This window comes from Manis javanica, chromosome 15 (genome assembly GCF_040802235.1).
Source record: "Manis javanica isolate MJ-LG chromosome 15, MJ_LKY, whole genome shotgun sequence".
Taxonomy (NCBI): Eukaryota; Metazoa; Chordata; class Mammalia; order Pholidota; family Manidae; genus Manis; species Manis javanica.
The window spans coordinates 47,382,294-47,400,877 of NC_133170.1; the positions used below are offsets into that span (position 1 = coordinate 47,382,294).

General features: G+C 40.7%; 1 protein-coding gene across 2 annotated transcripts in view; it reads left to right on the top strand.

Moving 5' to 3' along the window:
- UBE2E1 (ubiquitin conjugating enzyme E2 E1) overlaps nucleotides 1-18,584 on the top strand; it is a 94,706-nt gene that overhangs the window by 75,003 nt on the left and 1,119 nt on the right. Inside the window, exons 4-5 of one of the 2 annotated variants that reach the window (XM_037008577.2) lie at nucleotides 16,352-16,484; nucleotides 17,777-17,924. In XM_037008577.2, coding sequence (XP_036864472.1) covers nucleotides 16,352-16,484; nucleotides 17,777-17,924 — 281 coding nt within the window. The remainder of the gene's footprint in view (nucleotides 1-16,351; nucleotides 16,485-17,776; nucleotides 17,925-18,584) is intronic. The other variant, XM_073223253.1, reaches the window with a different exon arrangement.

Genomic DNA, 18,584 nt, shown 5'->3' on the forward strand with positions numbered 1-18,584 from the left:
GCCATCTGAATTTCTTCTTTGGAGAATTGTCTCTTCAGATCCTCTGCCCATTTCTTGATCAGATTATTTGCTTTTTGGTTGTTGACGCGTGTGAGTTCTTTATATATTTTGGATGTTGACCCCTTGTCAAATATGTCATTTACAAATATATTCTCCCATACTGCAGGATGCCTTTATGTTCTGATGATAGTGTCCTTTGCCTTACAGAAACTTTAGTTTGATACAGTCCCATGTGTTCATTTTTGCTTTTGTTTCCCTTGCTTGAGGAGATGCGTTCAGGAAGAAGTTGCTCATGCTTATATTCAGGAGATTTTTGCCTATGTTGTCTTCTAAGAGTGTTATGGTTTCATGACTTACATTCAGGTTTTTTATCCTATTCAAGTTTACTTTTGTGTATGGGGTTAAACAGTAATCCAGTTTCATTCTCTGGCATGTAGCTGTCCAGTTTTGCCAACACCAGTTGTTGTAAGAGGCTGCTATTTCCCCATTGTATGTCCATGGTTCCTTTATCGTATATTAATTGACCATTTATGGTTGGGTTTATGTCAGGGCTCTCTAGTCTGTTCCACTGGTCTGTGGGTCTGTTCTTGTGCCAGTACCAAATTGTCTTGATTACTGTGGCTTTGTAGCAGAGCTTGAAGTTGGGGAGCCTTATCCCCCTAGCTTTATTCATCGTTCTCAGGATTGCTTTGGCTATTCAGGGTCTTTTGTAGTTCCATATGAATTTTAGAACAATTTGCTCTAGTTCATTGAAGAATGCTGTTGGTATTTTGATAGGAATTGCATTGAATATGTAGATTGCTTTAGGCAGGATGGCCATTTTGACAATATTGATTCTTCCTATGCATGAGCAAGGGATGTGTTTCCATTTATTGGTATCTTCTTTAATTTCTCTCATGAGTGTCTTGTAGTTTTCAGAGTATAGATCTTTCACTTCCTTGGTTAGATTTATTCCTAGGTATTATATTCTTTTTGATGCAACTGTGAATGCAAATGTTTTCCTGATTTTTCTTTCTGCTAGTTTATCATTAGTGTATAGGAATGCAGCAGATTTCTGTGTATTAATTTTGTATCCTGCAACTTTGCTGAATTCTGATATTAGTTCTAGTAGTTTTGGAGAGGATTCTTTAGGGTATTTTATGTACGATATCATGTCTTCTGCAAACAGGGAGTTTAACTTCTTCCTTGCCAATCTGGATGCCTTTTATTTCTTTGTGTTGTCTGATTGCTGTAGCTATGATCTCCAGAAATATGTTGAATAAAAGTGGGGAGAGTGGGCATCCTTGTTTTTTTCCCTGTCTTAGAGGGAAAGCTTTCAGCTTCTTGATATTAAGTATGATGTTGGCTGTGGGTTTATCATATGTGGCCTTTATTATGTTGAGGTACTTGCCCTCTATACCCATTTTGTTGATAGTTTTTCTCATGAATGGATGTTGAATTTTGTCAAATGCTTTTTCAGCATCTATGGAGATGATTGTGTGGTTTTTGTCCTTCTTTTTGTTGATGTGGTGGATGATGTTGATGGATTTTCGAATATTGTACCATCCTTGCATCTCTGAGATGAATCCCACTTGATCATGGTGTGTGATCCTCTTGATGTATTTTTTAATTCGTTTTCCTAATATTTTGTTGAGTGTTTTTGGAAATATGTTCATCAGGGATATTGATCTGTAATTTTCTTTTTTTCTGGTGTCTTTGCCTGGTTTTGGTATTAGAGTGATGCTGGCCTCATGGAATGAGTTTGGAAGTATTCCTTCTTCTTCTACTCTTTGGAAAACTTTAAGAAGGATGGGTATTAGGGCTTCACTAAATGTTTGATAAAATTCAGTGGTGAAGCCATCTGGTTCAGGGATTTTGTTGTTAGGTAGTTTTTTGATTACCAGTTCAATTTTGTTGCTGGTAATTGGTCTGTTCAGATTTTCTGTTTCTTTCTGGTCAGCCTTGGAAGGTTGTATTTTTCTAGAAAGTTGTCCATTTCTTCTAGGTTACCCAGTTTGTTACCATATAATTTTTCATAGTATTCTCTAATAATTCGTTGTATTTCTGTGGTGTCTGTAGTGATTTTTCCTTTCTCATTTCTGATTTTGTTTATGTGTGTAGGCTTTTTTTTTTCTTGATTGATTAAGTCTGGCTAGGGGTTTATCTGTTTTGTTTAGTTTCTTGAAGAACCAGCTCTTGCTTTCATTGATTCTTTCTATTGTTTTATTCTTCTCAATTTTATTTATTCATGCTCTAATCTTTATTATGTCCCTCCTACTACTCACTTTGGGCCTCATTGGTTCTTCTCTTTATAGTTAAATCAATTGTGAGTTTAGAGTGTTCATATGGGATTGTTCTTCTTTCCTGAGGTAGGCCTGTATTGCAATATACTTCCCTCTTAGCACGGTCTTTGCTGCGTCCCACAGATTTTGCAGTGTTGAATTATTGTTGTCATTTGTCTCCATATATTGCTTGATCTCTGTTTTTATTTGGTCATTGATCCACTGATGATTTAGGAGCATGCTGTGAAGCCTCCATGTGTTTCTAGGAATTTTCATTTTCTTTGTGTAATTGATTTCTAGTTTCACACCTTTGTAGTCTGAGAAACTGGTTGGTACAATTTCAATCTTATTGAATTTACTGAGGCTTGTTTTGTGACCTAGTATATGATCTATTCTTGAAAATGTTCCTTGTGCACTTGAGAGGAATGTGTATTCTGCTGGGTGTAGAGCTCTATAGATGTCTGTTAGGTCCCTCTATTCTAATGTGTTGTTCAGTCCCTCTGTCTCCTTATTTTCTGTCTGGTTGATCTGTCCTTCAGAGTGAGTGAAGTGTTGAAGTCTTCTAGAATGAATGCATTGCATTCTATTTCCCCTTTTAATTCTGTTAGTGTTTGTTTCACATAGGTAGGTGCTCCTGTGTTGGGTGCAGAGATATTTATAATGGTTATATCTTCTTGTTAGATTGACCCCTTAATCATTATATAATGTCCTTCTTTGTCTCTTGTGACTTTCTTTGTTTTGAAGTCTATTTTGTCTTATACAAATACTGCAACTACTGCTTTTTTCTCACTATTAGTTGCATGAAATATCTTTTTCCATCCCTTCACTTTTAGTCTGTGTATGTCTTTGGGTTTAAAGTGAGTCTCCTGTAGGTGGCGTATAAATGGGTCTTGTTTTTTTATCCATACAGTGACTATGTCTTTTGATTGGTGCATTCAGTCCATTTACATTTATGGTGATTATCGATAGGTGTGTGCTTATTGCCATTGCAGGCTTTAGATTGATTGTTACCAAAGGTTCAAGGTTAACTTCCTTACTATCTAGGGGTCTAACTTAACTCACTTAAGATGCTGTTACAAACATAATCTAAAGGTTCTTTTTTTCTCCTCCTTTTTCTTCCTCCTCCATTCTTTATATATGAGGTATCATATTCTGTGCTCTTTGTCTATCCCTTGATTGACTTTGGGGATAGTTGATTTAATTTTGCATTTGCTTAGTTATTAACTGTTCTACTTTCTTTACTGTGGTTTTATTACCTCTGGTGACAGCTATTAAACCTTAGAAACACTTCCATCTATAGCAGTCCCTCCAAATTACAGTGTAGAGATGGTTTGTAAATTCTCTCAGCTTGTGCTTATCTGGAAATTGTTTAATCCCTCTTTCAAATTTAAATGATAATCTTGTCAGATAAAGTATTCTTGGTTTGAGGCCCTTCTGCTTCATTGTATTAAATACATCATCGTGCCACTCCCTTCTGGCCTGTAAGGTTTCTGCTGAGAAGTCTGATGATAGCTTGATAGGTTTTCCTTTGTATGTGATCTTATTTCTCCTACTAGTGCTTTTAATAGTCTGTCCTTATCCTTGATCTTTGCCATTTTGATTACTATATGTCTTGGTATTGTCTTCCTTGGGTCCTTTGTGTTGGGAGATCTGTGCACCTCCATGGCCTGAGAGACTATCTCCTTCCTCAGATTGGTGAAGTGTTTAGAAATTACCTCCTCAAAGACACTTTCTATCCCTTTCTCTCTTCTTCTGGTACCCCTATAATGCGAATATTGTTACGTTTGGATTGGTCACACAGTTCTCTCAATATTCTTTCACTCCTAGAGATCCTTTTTTCTCTCTGTGCCTCAGTGTCTTTGTATTCCTCTTCTCAGTTTCTATCTCACTTATCGTCTCCTCCACCGTATCTAATCTGCTTTTAATACCCTCCATTGTGCTCTTCAACAATTGGATCTGCAACCGGAATTCATTCCTGAGTTCTTGAATACTTTTCTGTACCTCCATTAGCATGTTAATGATTTTTATTTTGAAATCCCTTTCAGGAAGATTCATGAGGTTGATCTCATTTGAATCTTTCTCAGGTGTTGTATTCATAATTTTACTTTGAACCAGGTTTCTTTGGCGTTTCATATTTGTATATGGCACCCTCTAGTGCCCAGAACGTCTATTCTCTGGAGCTGCTCAGCCCCTGAAGCAATGTTGTGGGTCACAGGGGAGCAGTATTGGGTGCCTGGGGGAGGAAAGAGCTGTTTCCTGCTTCCCTGCTGCTATGCCTGCCTCCACTGTGAGAACCAGTGGGCCGAGCACACAGGTATAAGCCTCTATGCTTTGCGTTTGTAGTTGCTGTAGACAGGGCTTCCCTCTGGCTGGCCTAATGCCAGGGTAGGGTTTGCCGGTTTGTGAGCCAGGTGGGACTGGCCAGGAGAAAGGCACAGTAGGGTGCGTATCACGGAGGGGATCCTTGGAGCTGTGTAGCCAGCCAGGGAGCTGGAGTGCCTGAAGATCAAGAAAGTTCCCAACCTGCTGGGCAGAGTGCACCCAGATAGTTTTGTCTACCTGTCGTTTGGAATTTTCATTTTCTTTGTGTAATTTATTTCTAGTTTCATACCTTTGTAGTCTGAGAAACCGGTTGGTACAATTTCAGTCTTATTGAATTTACTGAGGCTCATTTTGTGGCCTAGTATATGATCTATTCTTGAAAATGTTCCTTGTGCACTTGAGAGGAATGTGTATTCTGCTACTTTTGGGTGTTGCTCTGTGCAGTCCTTTCCCCTTTAGCAGCCCTCTTGCTATTAGGAAGTCTTTCAGACTGCCTGCCTTTATTTTGTCCCAGAGCAGCCAGATATGGATCCCTGCTTTCCACAATGGGCTGGAATCTCTGTCTCTGCAGGTATTCTGCCTGTTGGCCATCCTTAGCTTTCCAACACCCTAATGACGAGAGTACTATGAAAGCACCATGAAATGTAGGTTTGGGCTCCCAAAGCATATCTCCAGAGTTAGGTATTCAGCAATCCCAGGCTTCCAATCCCTCCCTGCGCCATTTCTCTTCCTCCCACCCATGAGCTGGGATGGGGGAAGGGCTTGGGTCATGCCAGGCCATGGCTTTGGTATGTTACTCTGTTCCGTGAGGTTTATTCTTTTCTCCAGGTGTATGCAGTTTGGCACAACCCTCTTTCCTGTTGCTCTTTCAAGATTAGTTGTATTAATTATATTTTCATATTATATGTGGCTTTAGGAGGAAGCATCTCTCCCTCCTCTTATGCTGCCATCTTTAATCGTCTCTCCTGCTTTGTTTTTATACTCCACAAATGAAGGAAATCATTTGGTATTTGTTCTTTCTCCACCTGGCTTATTTCACCATGCATAATACCCTCCAGATCCATCCATGTTATTGCAAATGGCAGGATTTCTTTTCTTTTTATGGCTGAATAATACTCCATTGTGTATATGTGCCACATCTTCTTTATCCATTCATCTATTGATGGACACTTAGGTTGCTTCCATATCTTGGCTATTGTAAATAGTGCAGTGCTGAACATAGGGGTGCATATGTCTTTTCAAATTAGGGATCTTGTTTTCTTCAGGTAAATTCATAGGAGTGGGATTACTGGTTCAGGTGGCATTTCTATCTTTACGTTTTTGAGGAACCTCCATATTGCTTTCCACAACAGTTACACCAGTTTACATTCCCACCAACAGTATAGGAGGGTTCCCATTTCTCTTCATCTCACCAGTATTTGTTGTTTCTTGTATTTTGGATGTTGGCCATCCTAGCTGGTCTGAGGTGATATCTCATTGTGGTTTTAATTTGCATTTCCCTGATGATTGACAGTGTGGAGAATCTTCTCATGTGCCTGTTGGCCATTTACATTTCTAATTTGGAGAAGTGTCTGTTCAGGTCCTCTGCCCATTTTTTAATCAGGTTATTTGTTTTTTGGGTGTTGAGGCTTATGAGTTCTTCATATATTTTGGATGTTAAGCCCTTGAGGTAGTTTCTTTAGTGGTATAAGGAACATGGGTGGGGTGGGAAATAGAGAAGGAGAACCCATCAATACAGGATGCTTTGTTAGCAGGCCAGCAGTGAAAGTTGTCTAAGGGGTAACTCTGGGGGAATTAGGTAAAGCACTTGCCCTAGAATTGTGCCACTTGCTCTTGGGAGTGTTTGTTGTTTATTTATTGCTGCCTTTACAGAACACCTTGAGTTAAATGGTGTATGTGGAACCACCACTACCACTTACTACAACCTCCTGTGGATCTGGTGGCTGACTGGGGCTGGGCTCTCCTGCAGTTACAGAGGCTGGGCTGGAGCCATCTGCAGGCTTCCTCACATGCATGTCTGGTGCCCAGTGGGAAAGACTCAAATGGCTGAGGGCTGGGACACTGGGCTTCGCAGAGAGCCCTCACTCTCCGTGGTTTTCCTCAGTGTGTAGGCTTTGGGGCAGTCAGACTAATTATGTGGTGTCAGGGTTTCCAAGGTGCAGGGAGAGACAGCTGCACGTGAGCCAGCAGAAAACCTTCTCACCTTTAAAAAAAGAAAGGACCTAGCTTGGGAAGTCACACTGTCACATCCACCACTTAGATGTCTTTATGACCAGCCCATATTTTGAGGGGGGCAGTGGTTTACACTCTACTGCTTGGAGAAGTGTCAATGAGATCTGTGACTTGTGTTGTAAAATCACCACAGGGAGTTGATTCACCTACACTTACTGTCGGTTGCCAAGGACACGGTAACTTTTAGGCCTGGAGATGTAGACAAGGCATTGACGGGCATTGCTATAGGGTAAGAATGGCTTTCCCCACTCCCCCAAATAGGAAACTTCACATACTTTCTTCTAGTTCCTGTTTAAAGCTTCTAGTTTTGTTCTGTTTTTTTGATATCTGATGGGAGTAAGAGACAGTCAGTTATTTTAATGGTTAGCTAATTATGCCAGTATCATTTAAAAATAATCTAACAGGTCTCCAGTGTTTTTGTTTCCAGACCCTGTCACATTCTTAAAAATATTATGGAACCCAAAGAGCTTTTGTTTATTTAGTTAATAATTGTGTATTTTTTACTGTATTCAAAGTTAAAGCCTAAACATTAAAAAATTTTTATAGTTTATTTAAATAACAAAAACATCTTAATATTTTTAATGAAAAATAACTGTTTCCCAAATCTAAAAAACTCAGAAGAATGTCACTGTTTTGCATTTTTGCCAGTTGCCTCAATGTCTGACTTAGAAGACAGTTGGATTTTCATATGTTTCTGTATTCAGTCTGTTGCCATATCACATCTCGTGTAGACTTAGGGAAACCTCACAGTACATGTTTGAGAGAATGAAGAGTGAAGAAGACAAATACTGTTTTGGAATTGTAAAATAGTTTTGACCTTTGGGCTCGCTGGAAGGGCCTCCCTGGAACGGCTGGCCAAGCCCTTCCCTCGTGATGTGTATGCTGGCTTTACCTGAAGGCATCTTTTTCTCCAAATCGGTCCATGAGTTCTATGTTGAGGGAAGGTATAGGAAGCTGGACCTGGGATGAGACACCTGCTTGGGTGTTTACTCAAGGCCCTGGAAGGAGGGTGCAGGCTGAAGATGAATGAGCACGGCTGCTAGAATTAAGAGGCTGGCAGGGCAGCTCCCAGTGATTGGGCAGGAAGGTGTTCTGAGATCCCCTCATAAACAGATTAACCACACAGCATCATTGGAACACTTCTGAGATCAAAAAGGGGCAAAAAAAATTTTTAATTATTTTTACTAATAGATTTGCCAAGCATAAAATAATAACAGAATTGATAACACATAGTGAACAAAACATCACTGTGGCAAAATAAGATAGTTCAGGTAACTGTTCATCTGCTCTTGGGCAAGACTATTTCTTGTGCATTCTTACCTGTCACTTCCCGTGTCACGCTGACCGTGCTGACCCCTGCCTGTCTCCTGCCTGTCCCGCCTGCTGCCCGAAACTGACAGCAGTTGCCATGTGGAGGCAGCCTGGGGTGTGAGGGTGAGTGAATGGGAAACCTTTAACTCTGGTGGTTTCATAGTCAGCATTGTACCCAGTCTTAAAACTGGTAAGTCCCTTTTTGAGAATTTTGGAGCCTTTAAATAGCTTTCCTTTCGACATTATTACTTTTGAGGATCAGCACTGAATGACTGAAGGGTACACATGCCAGCAGCTGCACCTTCTCCCCTCAGAAGTCTTCCACAAGAGATTGTACTTTCCCCGACTGCCTCTTCCTTACCCCCGATACAGTTATCATCCTAACGGAGGATTTGGTTGTGTTTTAGTAGGCCCTGTTGAGCTGATTACTGTTAAGAACCAGAAACAAATAATTGATTTCTATTTACTCACTTAGGTAACAGATTTTTATATGCCAGGATAAACACTGCAACTAAAAAATCAGGACACAGCCCCTTGACTCTAAGGCTCTGGATTATTTTAGTGGGAACAGAGGCATAATCATCATAGCCTTAGAATTTGATTCTGCTCTGATCCTGTTTTCCCAGCTTCTCCAGGCAAAGAGCAAATGAGAGTTGTTTTAAGTCAGGCTTGTGTGATCCGTGCAGAAAGGAGCTATTGTTTCTCTTTCACCTCTATCCTGAACCCCTACCTGTAACATTGTAGGAAATAGCCTTTGAGACACAAGTGTGCTGATCCTTTATCTAATTCTGTCATTGTTCCTGTGTGTCATCCCACCTCCCGATTTCTTTTGGGCCCTTGACATGGGACTAGTTTGTCATTTCACTAGCTTCCTACCTACCCCCACCTCCACACCAATATCCAGAAGTTAAAGCATGGTAAAACTCTTATTAGCCAGCCAACCCTGGTAGCGAGTAAGGACCCCCTGATGTCCATGGGTTATTAGCCCTGCTCTTCTTGCACCGCTGCTACTAGAGTCTTTCAGATTATCTTGAAAGTAGTTTTCTTTTAAAGTCCATATCCTTCCTATATGTGCATCTAATTTCTTTTCAGTATTGGAATGTTGGGCTGAATTGTTGCTTTTTCCTACAGTAGCAGCATATAGTGAAACTACAGTTGAGTGGCCGGGCTGGGCAGGACTGAGCTGTTGTGGTGTTCTGTTATTTCACCTAATCTGGAAACACTGTCATGTAATACTAAACAGTAGCACATATTTTGACCAGCTAATTATTGTTATTAATTATTATGCCAAGTCTTGTACTGTGAGTGGGAAATTACTACTCTAGAGACTTAAAATCTCATGTGAGAGAGATTATGCATCCATCCACATAGCTGTAGATCGTACAGATCTGTTGGCTTTCTGATTTGGAACAAATGACAAAAATGAACTCTACAGCTTCCATGGGCCTCACATCAGCCTTGTGCTTCCTGAAAAGTTGTGTCATAAACTCCTTTGAATGTTTTTCAACTTTCTGCTGGAGGAAGACAATAGGTACCATTTCCTCAATGTTTGTTAATAAGCCTTTTAGGGGTTTTGTGGGAAGGCCACTCTTAGTGGACATGATCATGTTATTAGAGATCCTAAGTGTCTGAATTAGTTCCCCTTCCATATGTAGGAAAATATACCCCCTGTTTTAGGGCCACGAGTTCCAGTGTAACTGCTAGACACACTGGCCACCACTGCTGTGAATTCTCACACAGGCCCCAGCTTTTCAGGGGAGCCCTTTATTTTGGTTGGCCCTTGGTGTGTAAGTTCTTTCCAGGGGACAGTAGCTTGAGGGCATCCTCACAGTACCACCTTGTGTGACAAGGCCCCCCTCCAAGCTAGTCCTACAACTCTGACCTGACTGCCCCACCTTTTAATAGCAGTCCCCAAGCCATGTCACTGGCCTGCTGTTAGTCACCTTTGTGAGGTTTTCTGATTTTTCAGGTTCCTTCTGCCACTCACTTCTAGGTTACATGTGGTTGCTATATCATGAAGGGACACTGAGGATATGAATTTTTTTCTCATTTTGTATAAAATTGCTGTGGATGTGCCGTATCTCATGGAGAAGGCAGCTTTCACACCCTTGCAAGTGTATCTTTTGGGAGAGGAATTGGGGGAGATTAGGATTCCCTCTGGAAAACTGCCTCACTCATACTATTTTACCATACTCTCTTTGAACTCCTTAGCAAAAGAAGTAATTAAAACCAGATTTTGAGAAGTATGTTTGTATTCAGAATATACATTTTGATGGTGGATTTCCTCTGATAAGCATTTTCTAAGTACCACGTATGGTATTGATTTTACAACCTTAACAAAGCTAAACATTCACAGGGTTGTTTCTTCATACAGAGTTGTAGGCGGTGGAGGAAAGAGCTAGTTAATACAAATGGTAATTTAAATCTAGAAGACTTGGAAGTAGAGTTGGTATTCATTGCCACTTGATGTCCTCTGTAGTGGGCTTCTCAGACTTAATGTGCAGAGGAATCATTTGGGGATCTTGTTAAAAGGCAGATTGTGATGCGTGAGGTTTGGGGTGGAGTCTGAGCATTTTCATTTCTACCAGACTCCAGGGCATGCATGCTGCTGTCGCTTTGCCGGGGGACCACATTTTGAGTCCCAAGGGTCTAGACTAGGGCATGTGTGAATCAAACTTTTAATGATAACCATTGTATATTGAAGTCTGACACCAGGGATTCAAATGGAAGCTCTTCCCTTATAGCTTAACCTCGAGCAGCCTTTCTCTGAGGCTGGGCTCCCAGCCTTGGCTCTGCTGGTGTCCTGGGCCGCAGGAATTGTGTGTTGTGCGGCTGCCTGGTGCTTGTACGGTGCTGGGCTGCACCCTGGCAGCCCCCCTCTAGCTGCCAGCAGCACCCTCTCTCCCAGCTGGGACATCCCAGAATGTCTCTGGACTTTGCCAGATGTCTCCTGGGGGCAAACTACCCAACTGAGAACCATGCCATAAGGTTACTGTTGAAATGGGGGGAGTTTGGAGGACTTTGTGGTGTGAGTAACGTGCTTATATATAAGCAGCTTCTACAAAGAAGAGAACAGGCATGGACCAACCAGTCAGCAGTCTCCGCCTCATGGGCTTGTCTCGGGGTGATGGCAAGGTTACCTCAAGGGCCGATCCTTTATTTTTATGAAACATTAGTCATTGTACCATGGGGTGGTAACGGATTACTAGCGATTTTCAGGTGGGTAGGACTGAGTTTCTAACTCAGCCAATCTTGAGCCTTTACCCTTTCTTGAAAGATGCTGACACACTTGCTGACGTGTCCGTCTTTTCACCGTCACTTGCTGCTGCTCTTCAAATGCTTGTTTGTAGCGTATTTCTTACCTTTCCATCTTCCCAACCTCTTCCCCTCACTTGCCAGGGTGTGAGACCAAGTAACTAAGCTTTTTAGAATTATGACTAAAATAACATCTGAATTGGTTTTCTCTGTCTGTAAGCAAGGGTCATCTCTCCCAGTAAACTTCTAAAAGTTGATCAGATAAAGTATTTTTAAACACTGATTATGATGTTCACCTAGCTTCCAGGATGTTCTTTGTAAGAAATCAGTGATACCACTTGAAAATTGAGATGTAACTTCGGTTTCTAACTTGAATGTTGACATGGAAGAACAGTAGAATAGTCTGTGATAAGTTAGTATTGAGGATGGGAATTGGGGAGGACTCGCAAAACATGAATTTAAAAGCAAAATAAATGAAGCTTAAACAGTGTATGTGGTTATCTTGGAAATTTTTAAGTCAATCTGGAGAGCACATCAAATTCTAGTAAGACTACTCTCGCAATAGTTTCTGAAATTGGTTTTATTCTTAGAATTAAGTGAAGTCTATAGAGTACATTTTATACTGTTCAAATTCTCTTTAAAACCATGTCAAGCGAAACTGCCAATTGATAGTTCTTTGCTTTGTATAATCCCAATGTAATATTGATGAGGCATAAGGACTGTGACCTGTGGTCACTGGAGAGAAGATGGGTCTCTTGGATTGTGGGAAAGGCTGTTAGAGGTGACACTACTTGTTACAACATACTTATTTTTAAAAGTTTTACTTACTGGAGATGGTGCCCATCAGTCAACAGACAGACCTTGCTGCACTGAAATCAGGAGCATTGTAGCTCATGGCCGTCCCTGCTCCCAGTGTTAATGCATCTGTATGAAGTTGGAAGCCATTATAGAAAGGAGAAAATAATTGTGTCAAAAGAAGAAAATGGCTATTATTTTTCTTAAGATGTTTGCCACAGGTGTATTTATTTTGACTAGAAGGAAAAAAAATGAGTTAAGGGCATAATTCTTAGTTCTTTGCCTTGTATAAAAGTTCTATGTATACTTTTATTTTGAACTGTTTTTGTTACAAAGAAATCTTAAATCTGTTTTAACAAAACTGAAAGGTAAAGGCATGGTCTCTTTGCCTGCTCTGTTTCAGCCTCATGCAAAGTCTAATCACAGTGAGGTTTTAACATCTTCACACAGGGATATGTTTTTTGTTGTTGTTTTTGGTTTGTTTTTTTTGTATCATTAATCTACAATTACATGAGCAACATTATGGTTACTAGACTCCCCCCATCATCAAGTCCCCCCCACATACCCCATTACAGTCACTGTCCATCAGCATAGTAAGATGCAGTAGAACCACTACTTGTGTTCTCTGTGTTTTACAGCCCTCAGTGACATGTATTTTTTTGTCCCCATGTTTCCTTAATACCTTACATTCTAACTCTCTTTTCCCAATTCAGAAGTTTCCACACTTCCTAATCATTTAGATTAATATGCCACTCTAAAGTATACTTCAACCAGTGTTTGAAACTGAAGTTGTATTTCTTATTGTGGAACCAGAAAGTATCTTCTAATAAAGGGAGGGGACAGAAGGCTGGTAAAAGCATGCGCTGACCTAAGGGTAAACCTGCCAGTTATTTTAGAGGGAGATGGGTGGGGTGCTTGACAGCTCCTCCCCAGCGGCGTCAGTCCCGATTCTCCTGTTCCCTGGTCCCCCTCACTGTGGCTTTCCGAGAGCTGTGAGCTTTTGCTCCCATCTCTCCCTCCCTGCTCCCCACGTGAATTTGTCTGTGCATCTTCGAGACCTAGTAGCGTCCTAACTCGTCCAGGGAGAACGTGGTGGGGGATGGAGCGGGGAGACAAATGTTTCACATGCCCCAATAGCATAATCTTTGGTTTTTTTCTGATTAAGAAAGTTCATGAGACAAAAAGCCACATGAATTCTCCCAGGAACAGCTTTAGGGTATCTAAGGTTTTTATTCAGGCAGTGATGCTTGCTTAGTCTTTCCAGTGGGTTCTCTGGCCTCTCACAGTGATCCCCAGGACCCCTGGTTGAGGACCCACAGAGTAGGGATCCATGCAGTTGACTGTTTTGTGCCTTATGATTTCAACTATATTTGATTTTATTTCACTTAGTATTATTTTTATTACATCCCACCTTTATTCTCCATCTTTGAAGGTTAACAGAAGTGTGGTACATCCATTTTTTCTTGTTCTTCCAATAGTTATGTTTATATTGTATACTTGATTCTTAAACTCCCTTTCTCTATACTTTTTTCCTGAACTTTCAGAAGTTTACACTCAAACTGAAAGCAGATCACAAACAAGTTGCAATCATGATTCTGATGTCTAGTTGTATCATAGATGACAGGCTGTAAAATGTTAAAAGCTTATGGGCATGGGCTAAACTGCTGTCCTACTTCCAGTAACCTGTATCAGTGGCTCCCAAATGTAAATCACCTGCTTAAAAATCACTCAGGGAGCTGTTTAAAGTATATAGATTCTTGGGTCCCCCTCTGGATATTCTGAACTCAGTAGTCCTGGGATGAGGGGCCAGGAATCTAAGTTCAACTAGGGTTAGCCTGACTTGACTTTTGGTTTTTCCTGGGTCTCTTATTTGGCCTCCCCAAGCTGACTGCAAGGAAGACGGCGTGACTCCTGATTGCTGATGCTTCAGGAGGCGGGTTGGGACGCTGCAGGACTGGGTTTTAGATAGCCTGGCTTCTCCTCTGGCCTTGGTTCCTTATCTGTAAAGGGATTTCAGATGGATGATTGTCCTTTGCTTTAAGTCTTAGGTCTCAGGAACTAAAGAGGATATAGTTCATCTTTTTAGCTGCAACCCTTGTGTTAGTGTTGTCTTCACCTACTAAGTCCACTTTTCCATTAACTCCAGTCTGGTAAACAGATGTCCTATCAGCCAGTGTCTGCAAGCTTTTCTGAGTACACATGCTACATGCAAACATATAGGCCGACTTCAGAAAGCCAAGGACCAGTCTAACCTCAGGATAGGAAGCAGTAATCAGGGTCGTATCTTTCACTGGAGAGGTTTCTGCATGTTCCTGGGGGCGAGGGCTGATTAGCTCTCCCTGCATCCCAGCTTGTGAAAATCACAGCCAAATGGCAGCCAAAGGCAGGAAGTCTTTGTTTTTGTTTTTTTTTTAACTCAAAGATGGCCTCTGCACCTAAGTGTGACTTCCTATTACAGAAAATGTTAATTAAAAAATTTCTCTCTGCATCAGTCTGTCATCTCCAATCTAAAATAGTTCTTGGGAATACTCATCACAAGGAGATATTAAAGGACTATATATACTGTTTGAACCAGAGGGAAAATTAGTAGTGATCACTACTGTTTAATGGGCAAGTGAGGGTCTGTTGCTCTGCCGAGATTCCTCCCACCCTCTTCTATTTAATTCTCAAAACAGCCCTCTGAGTTATATGGTTTAGGTTGAGTAACTTGATCAAGGTCACACAGCTAGTAAGTGCTCCTGTCACCACTGAGCTCCTCCTGCCTTCTGGCCTGTGGGGGCCCATTCTTCCTGTTAGTCCCAGTGCTTCTGTCTGTATTTTCTCCCTCCTTTGCCACATCATGTTTTCTTCCCCAACTTCCTACTTTTCTTTGTAAGCTGTACCCTGTGTTTCTGTTGAGTCTCCCACTCCAAATCCCAGATGGAAAGAAAGAAAAAAAAATCAGTGGTGGGTTTGAGGAAAGTATAGTGCCACGTGTAGGTGGGTTTTTTTTCCCCTTTCCTCTCCCATCCCCTTGAAAGAAGGAATTGATCTTCATTGTTAACTGATTAACAAAGGATATCTTGAAAGACAAGTTTTTGCCTTGTTCATTTTCAATACCCCTGACATTTAGCACTCTGCCCAGTACATGGGTGTTAAGTCCTTGAGTGAATTCACTAAACGTAAATTTATTTAAAAGAGCAATTTTCCCTGCTCTGTAGAAATTACTCTGTGTATTAATTGGGATATATACAAGTCTCTCCAGGTAAAGGCCTTTTTGTTTGCTAAGACATTGTCCTTGAAGCAGCTGTCAATAGGTTTGAGCAATCAGAGATAAAAACGTGTTAACCACTGTTTACCATTAGCCCGTTGTCGCCATACTAGGGTTGAGGGAAGGTCTTTTAAAATTCATAACCAAGACATTTCCCAAACTTTAATCATTTTTTCTCTTCTCAGTCATTACCTAAGTACTATACTTATTTGGGTAGGTTTATTAAGCTCTTCATAGGTCTTGGAGCTGAAGGGTAAATATTTTTGTTCCGTGGACGTACTTGAATAGAGAGCACTCGAAAGCCAGCACAGTGCTTTGGGAGGGTGTCACGGTACAACTAGGTGTACAGCACAGTGACTGAACAGGGAAGGGGCAGCTCAGCACCCCAGGTTACAGTATTCAGAGAACTTTCTCCTCTTCCCATGCCCAGCGCCATATATAATGCTGAGCCCTGCAGTCTTTTGAACTGGTTTTAGGGTAAGACTGTGGAGATGCAAGAGCAAGAAAGAAAAGCCCCACTCAGTGGTCAGAAATGAAACTTTTGAGCTTAAGATGGTCATCAGAAATTCAAAAACTGCTGTAACTCGTCACTGATTCACCACAGTTCTGCGTGCTGAAAAAGGTCTTTTCAAAGTTCTGTTTACATTTTCTTAAGATGTGTCCAGGAGAGGTTTCAGGACTGAAGAGTTTTTGCTTATTCACAGCAAAGCAGGCTTTCAGTGTTCTTTACTATTCCAGTTGACCTGACCAGAGGCTGGCGGGTTTAGTGCAGTCCTGCATCAGACTGCATCTGAAAGATGACTTGTGTTTTGTGGAATCCACACATCAAACAAAAAGGGAGATGAGAGGTGATCTTTTTCCCTTGATACACTGTAAAAATTGGGGTGGTGCCACCTCTACTTCCTGTTGATGTATTATTTTACAGTGCTGGTCCCAAAGGTGATAACATCTATGAGTGGAGATCGACCATCCTCGGGCCCCCAGGATCCGTGTACGAGGGTGGTGTGTTCTTCCTTGATATCACTTTTACGCCTGAGTATCCCTTCAAACCTCCAAAGGTAAGAAATTGCCCTCATCAGTACTAAAAGTTATATATTTCCATAAGAGACCACTGAAGCTTTCAAAATAGAGTTTTTAATCATAAAAAGTAGATTTCTATTACCTTAATGAATCTTTAAGTACATCTGAACGGACACAACACTTCTTGGGGCTGTCTTTGCCTCGTTTGGCAGAGCCCATTTCTAGTCATAGTACCTGTTCGTTTGGTGGCCTTTAAAATTCCTGCTATAACAACATAGTCAGCAACCCAGAATTAATTCCCTATTTTCCACTCAAGAAGTTTTTGAGGAGTTGAAAATGGTGTCAAAATATCCATGCCCTGAGACGATGAGAGGATCAGTGTCCTACCGAGGCCCGGGATTCTGCTCCTTGTCATCTTTGGGTCTCGTTCCGATCCTGACCTCCAGGCTTTGGTTTTCTCCTGTAGGAGAGATGGGAGCTGCCTCAGTCACCCATCTCCTGTGACACGCAGCAATCTGTGATTCTCAGGCACTGTCAGAAGGAAAGACCTTCCCTTGGGTGTGGGGTAGACTGCCACATGCAGGTACAATAACAGCAGCAAGAGGTGATTGAAAGTCTCATTAAGAAGAAAGGTGATAAAGTTATAGGTTATTTTTACTTTGGAATGATTCACTGTGTTCACTAACGTCAGGAGACCAAACAAAATGACCCATGTTCATGCGCCTTGGGTTGATTTATCTAATGCTGTGGTCCTTACAGTTTCTGGCTCCTCGCCTCGCAAGACTACGCTTTAGTGAGTTCTGTGATTTAGGTACACAGAATAGCTGCAGGATCTGATGTAAAGGTCAGAAAAAGCAGAAACAAATCTCATCTTTAAAATTTTTTGACAGCTTAATTGTCTTGTACCCATATGAGTTCATTATTCTGAAGCTTACCTCAAAGCCTGTAGTACTACCAGCTAACACAAGAGGTCAGCAAACAATTAGCTACTCAAAATTGGAAATGTTAGAAAAATATTTGAAACATTGAAACTGCTAAAGATGAATTCGAGAAATATTGAAGTTACCATGCTTTTTGTTGGTAGGTATTACCTTTTAAATGAAATCTACAGTCCCTGAGATTGAGGCTAGAAACTGTTCATTGGTATAAATTTATTACTCTCTTAACCTCTCATCAGCTTTGGTTAAACTTAACTTTATTCACCTTTTAAAAAAACTAAATGTCTGTTTCTTTAGAAGTTGTTGATTAGGGTCATGCAACTGAAAAGGTAATTCAGTTCAGAATTTCATTGTTTGCTGTTTAAATTTTGTTTTAACACTTTTTTTTTTAGGTTACATTTCGGACAAGAATCTATCATTGTAATATTAACAGTCAAGGGGTTATTTGCTTGGATATATTGAAAGATAACTGGAGTCCAGCACTAACCATTTCTAAAGTCCTCCTTTCTATCTGCTCACTTCTTACAGACTGTAATCCTGGTAAGGTTATAATTCTTTTATTATTTCACACCTGATAAACACTTGTTTTCTACATATATTCTAAAGGTACAAATTTTATTTTTGTCAGAGCTTTCAAAGGACAAAAACTTAAAAGCTTTTTAAAAAGAAAGTTTTAATCAAGATAAGTTCAATCTAGTTGAAAAATGTAACTTCTCCATTAATTGATATATTGTAGGAACAAAGTGTGTTTTAAACTGAAGACATATAAGCTTCTCATTCTCCTTCCTTTTGCATATTTCTCATACAGTTCTCTTAAAACAAACCACCTACTTACAAATGTCGGATCATCTGCCTGTCTAACCTTACCCATGCCTGTTGGTTCACTGAGCTCTTGTCCCATAATAGCTGGGTGCTGAGGGGGTGGTCAGCTCTGAAAGTGACACTTGTTTGGTAAATACTTAGTGATTGATTACCAGACTCTTGATTTTTCCTAGGTAAATCAAAAATAAATTATTAAAGCTTTTATTTAGGTTTCAGAGAAACACTGTATGTAATTGGAGGTCCAGGTTCTGACCTGGCTCTTCCTATGTAACTGTTATAATGCAACAGCCCAAGGACTTCAGTGTCATAGTTGGTGCCATAGAGCGAAAGGTCATGTGAGCACAGCTGAATGTTCACTGTAGTCTGGAGCCTTGGACA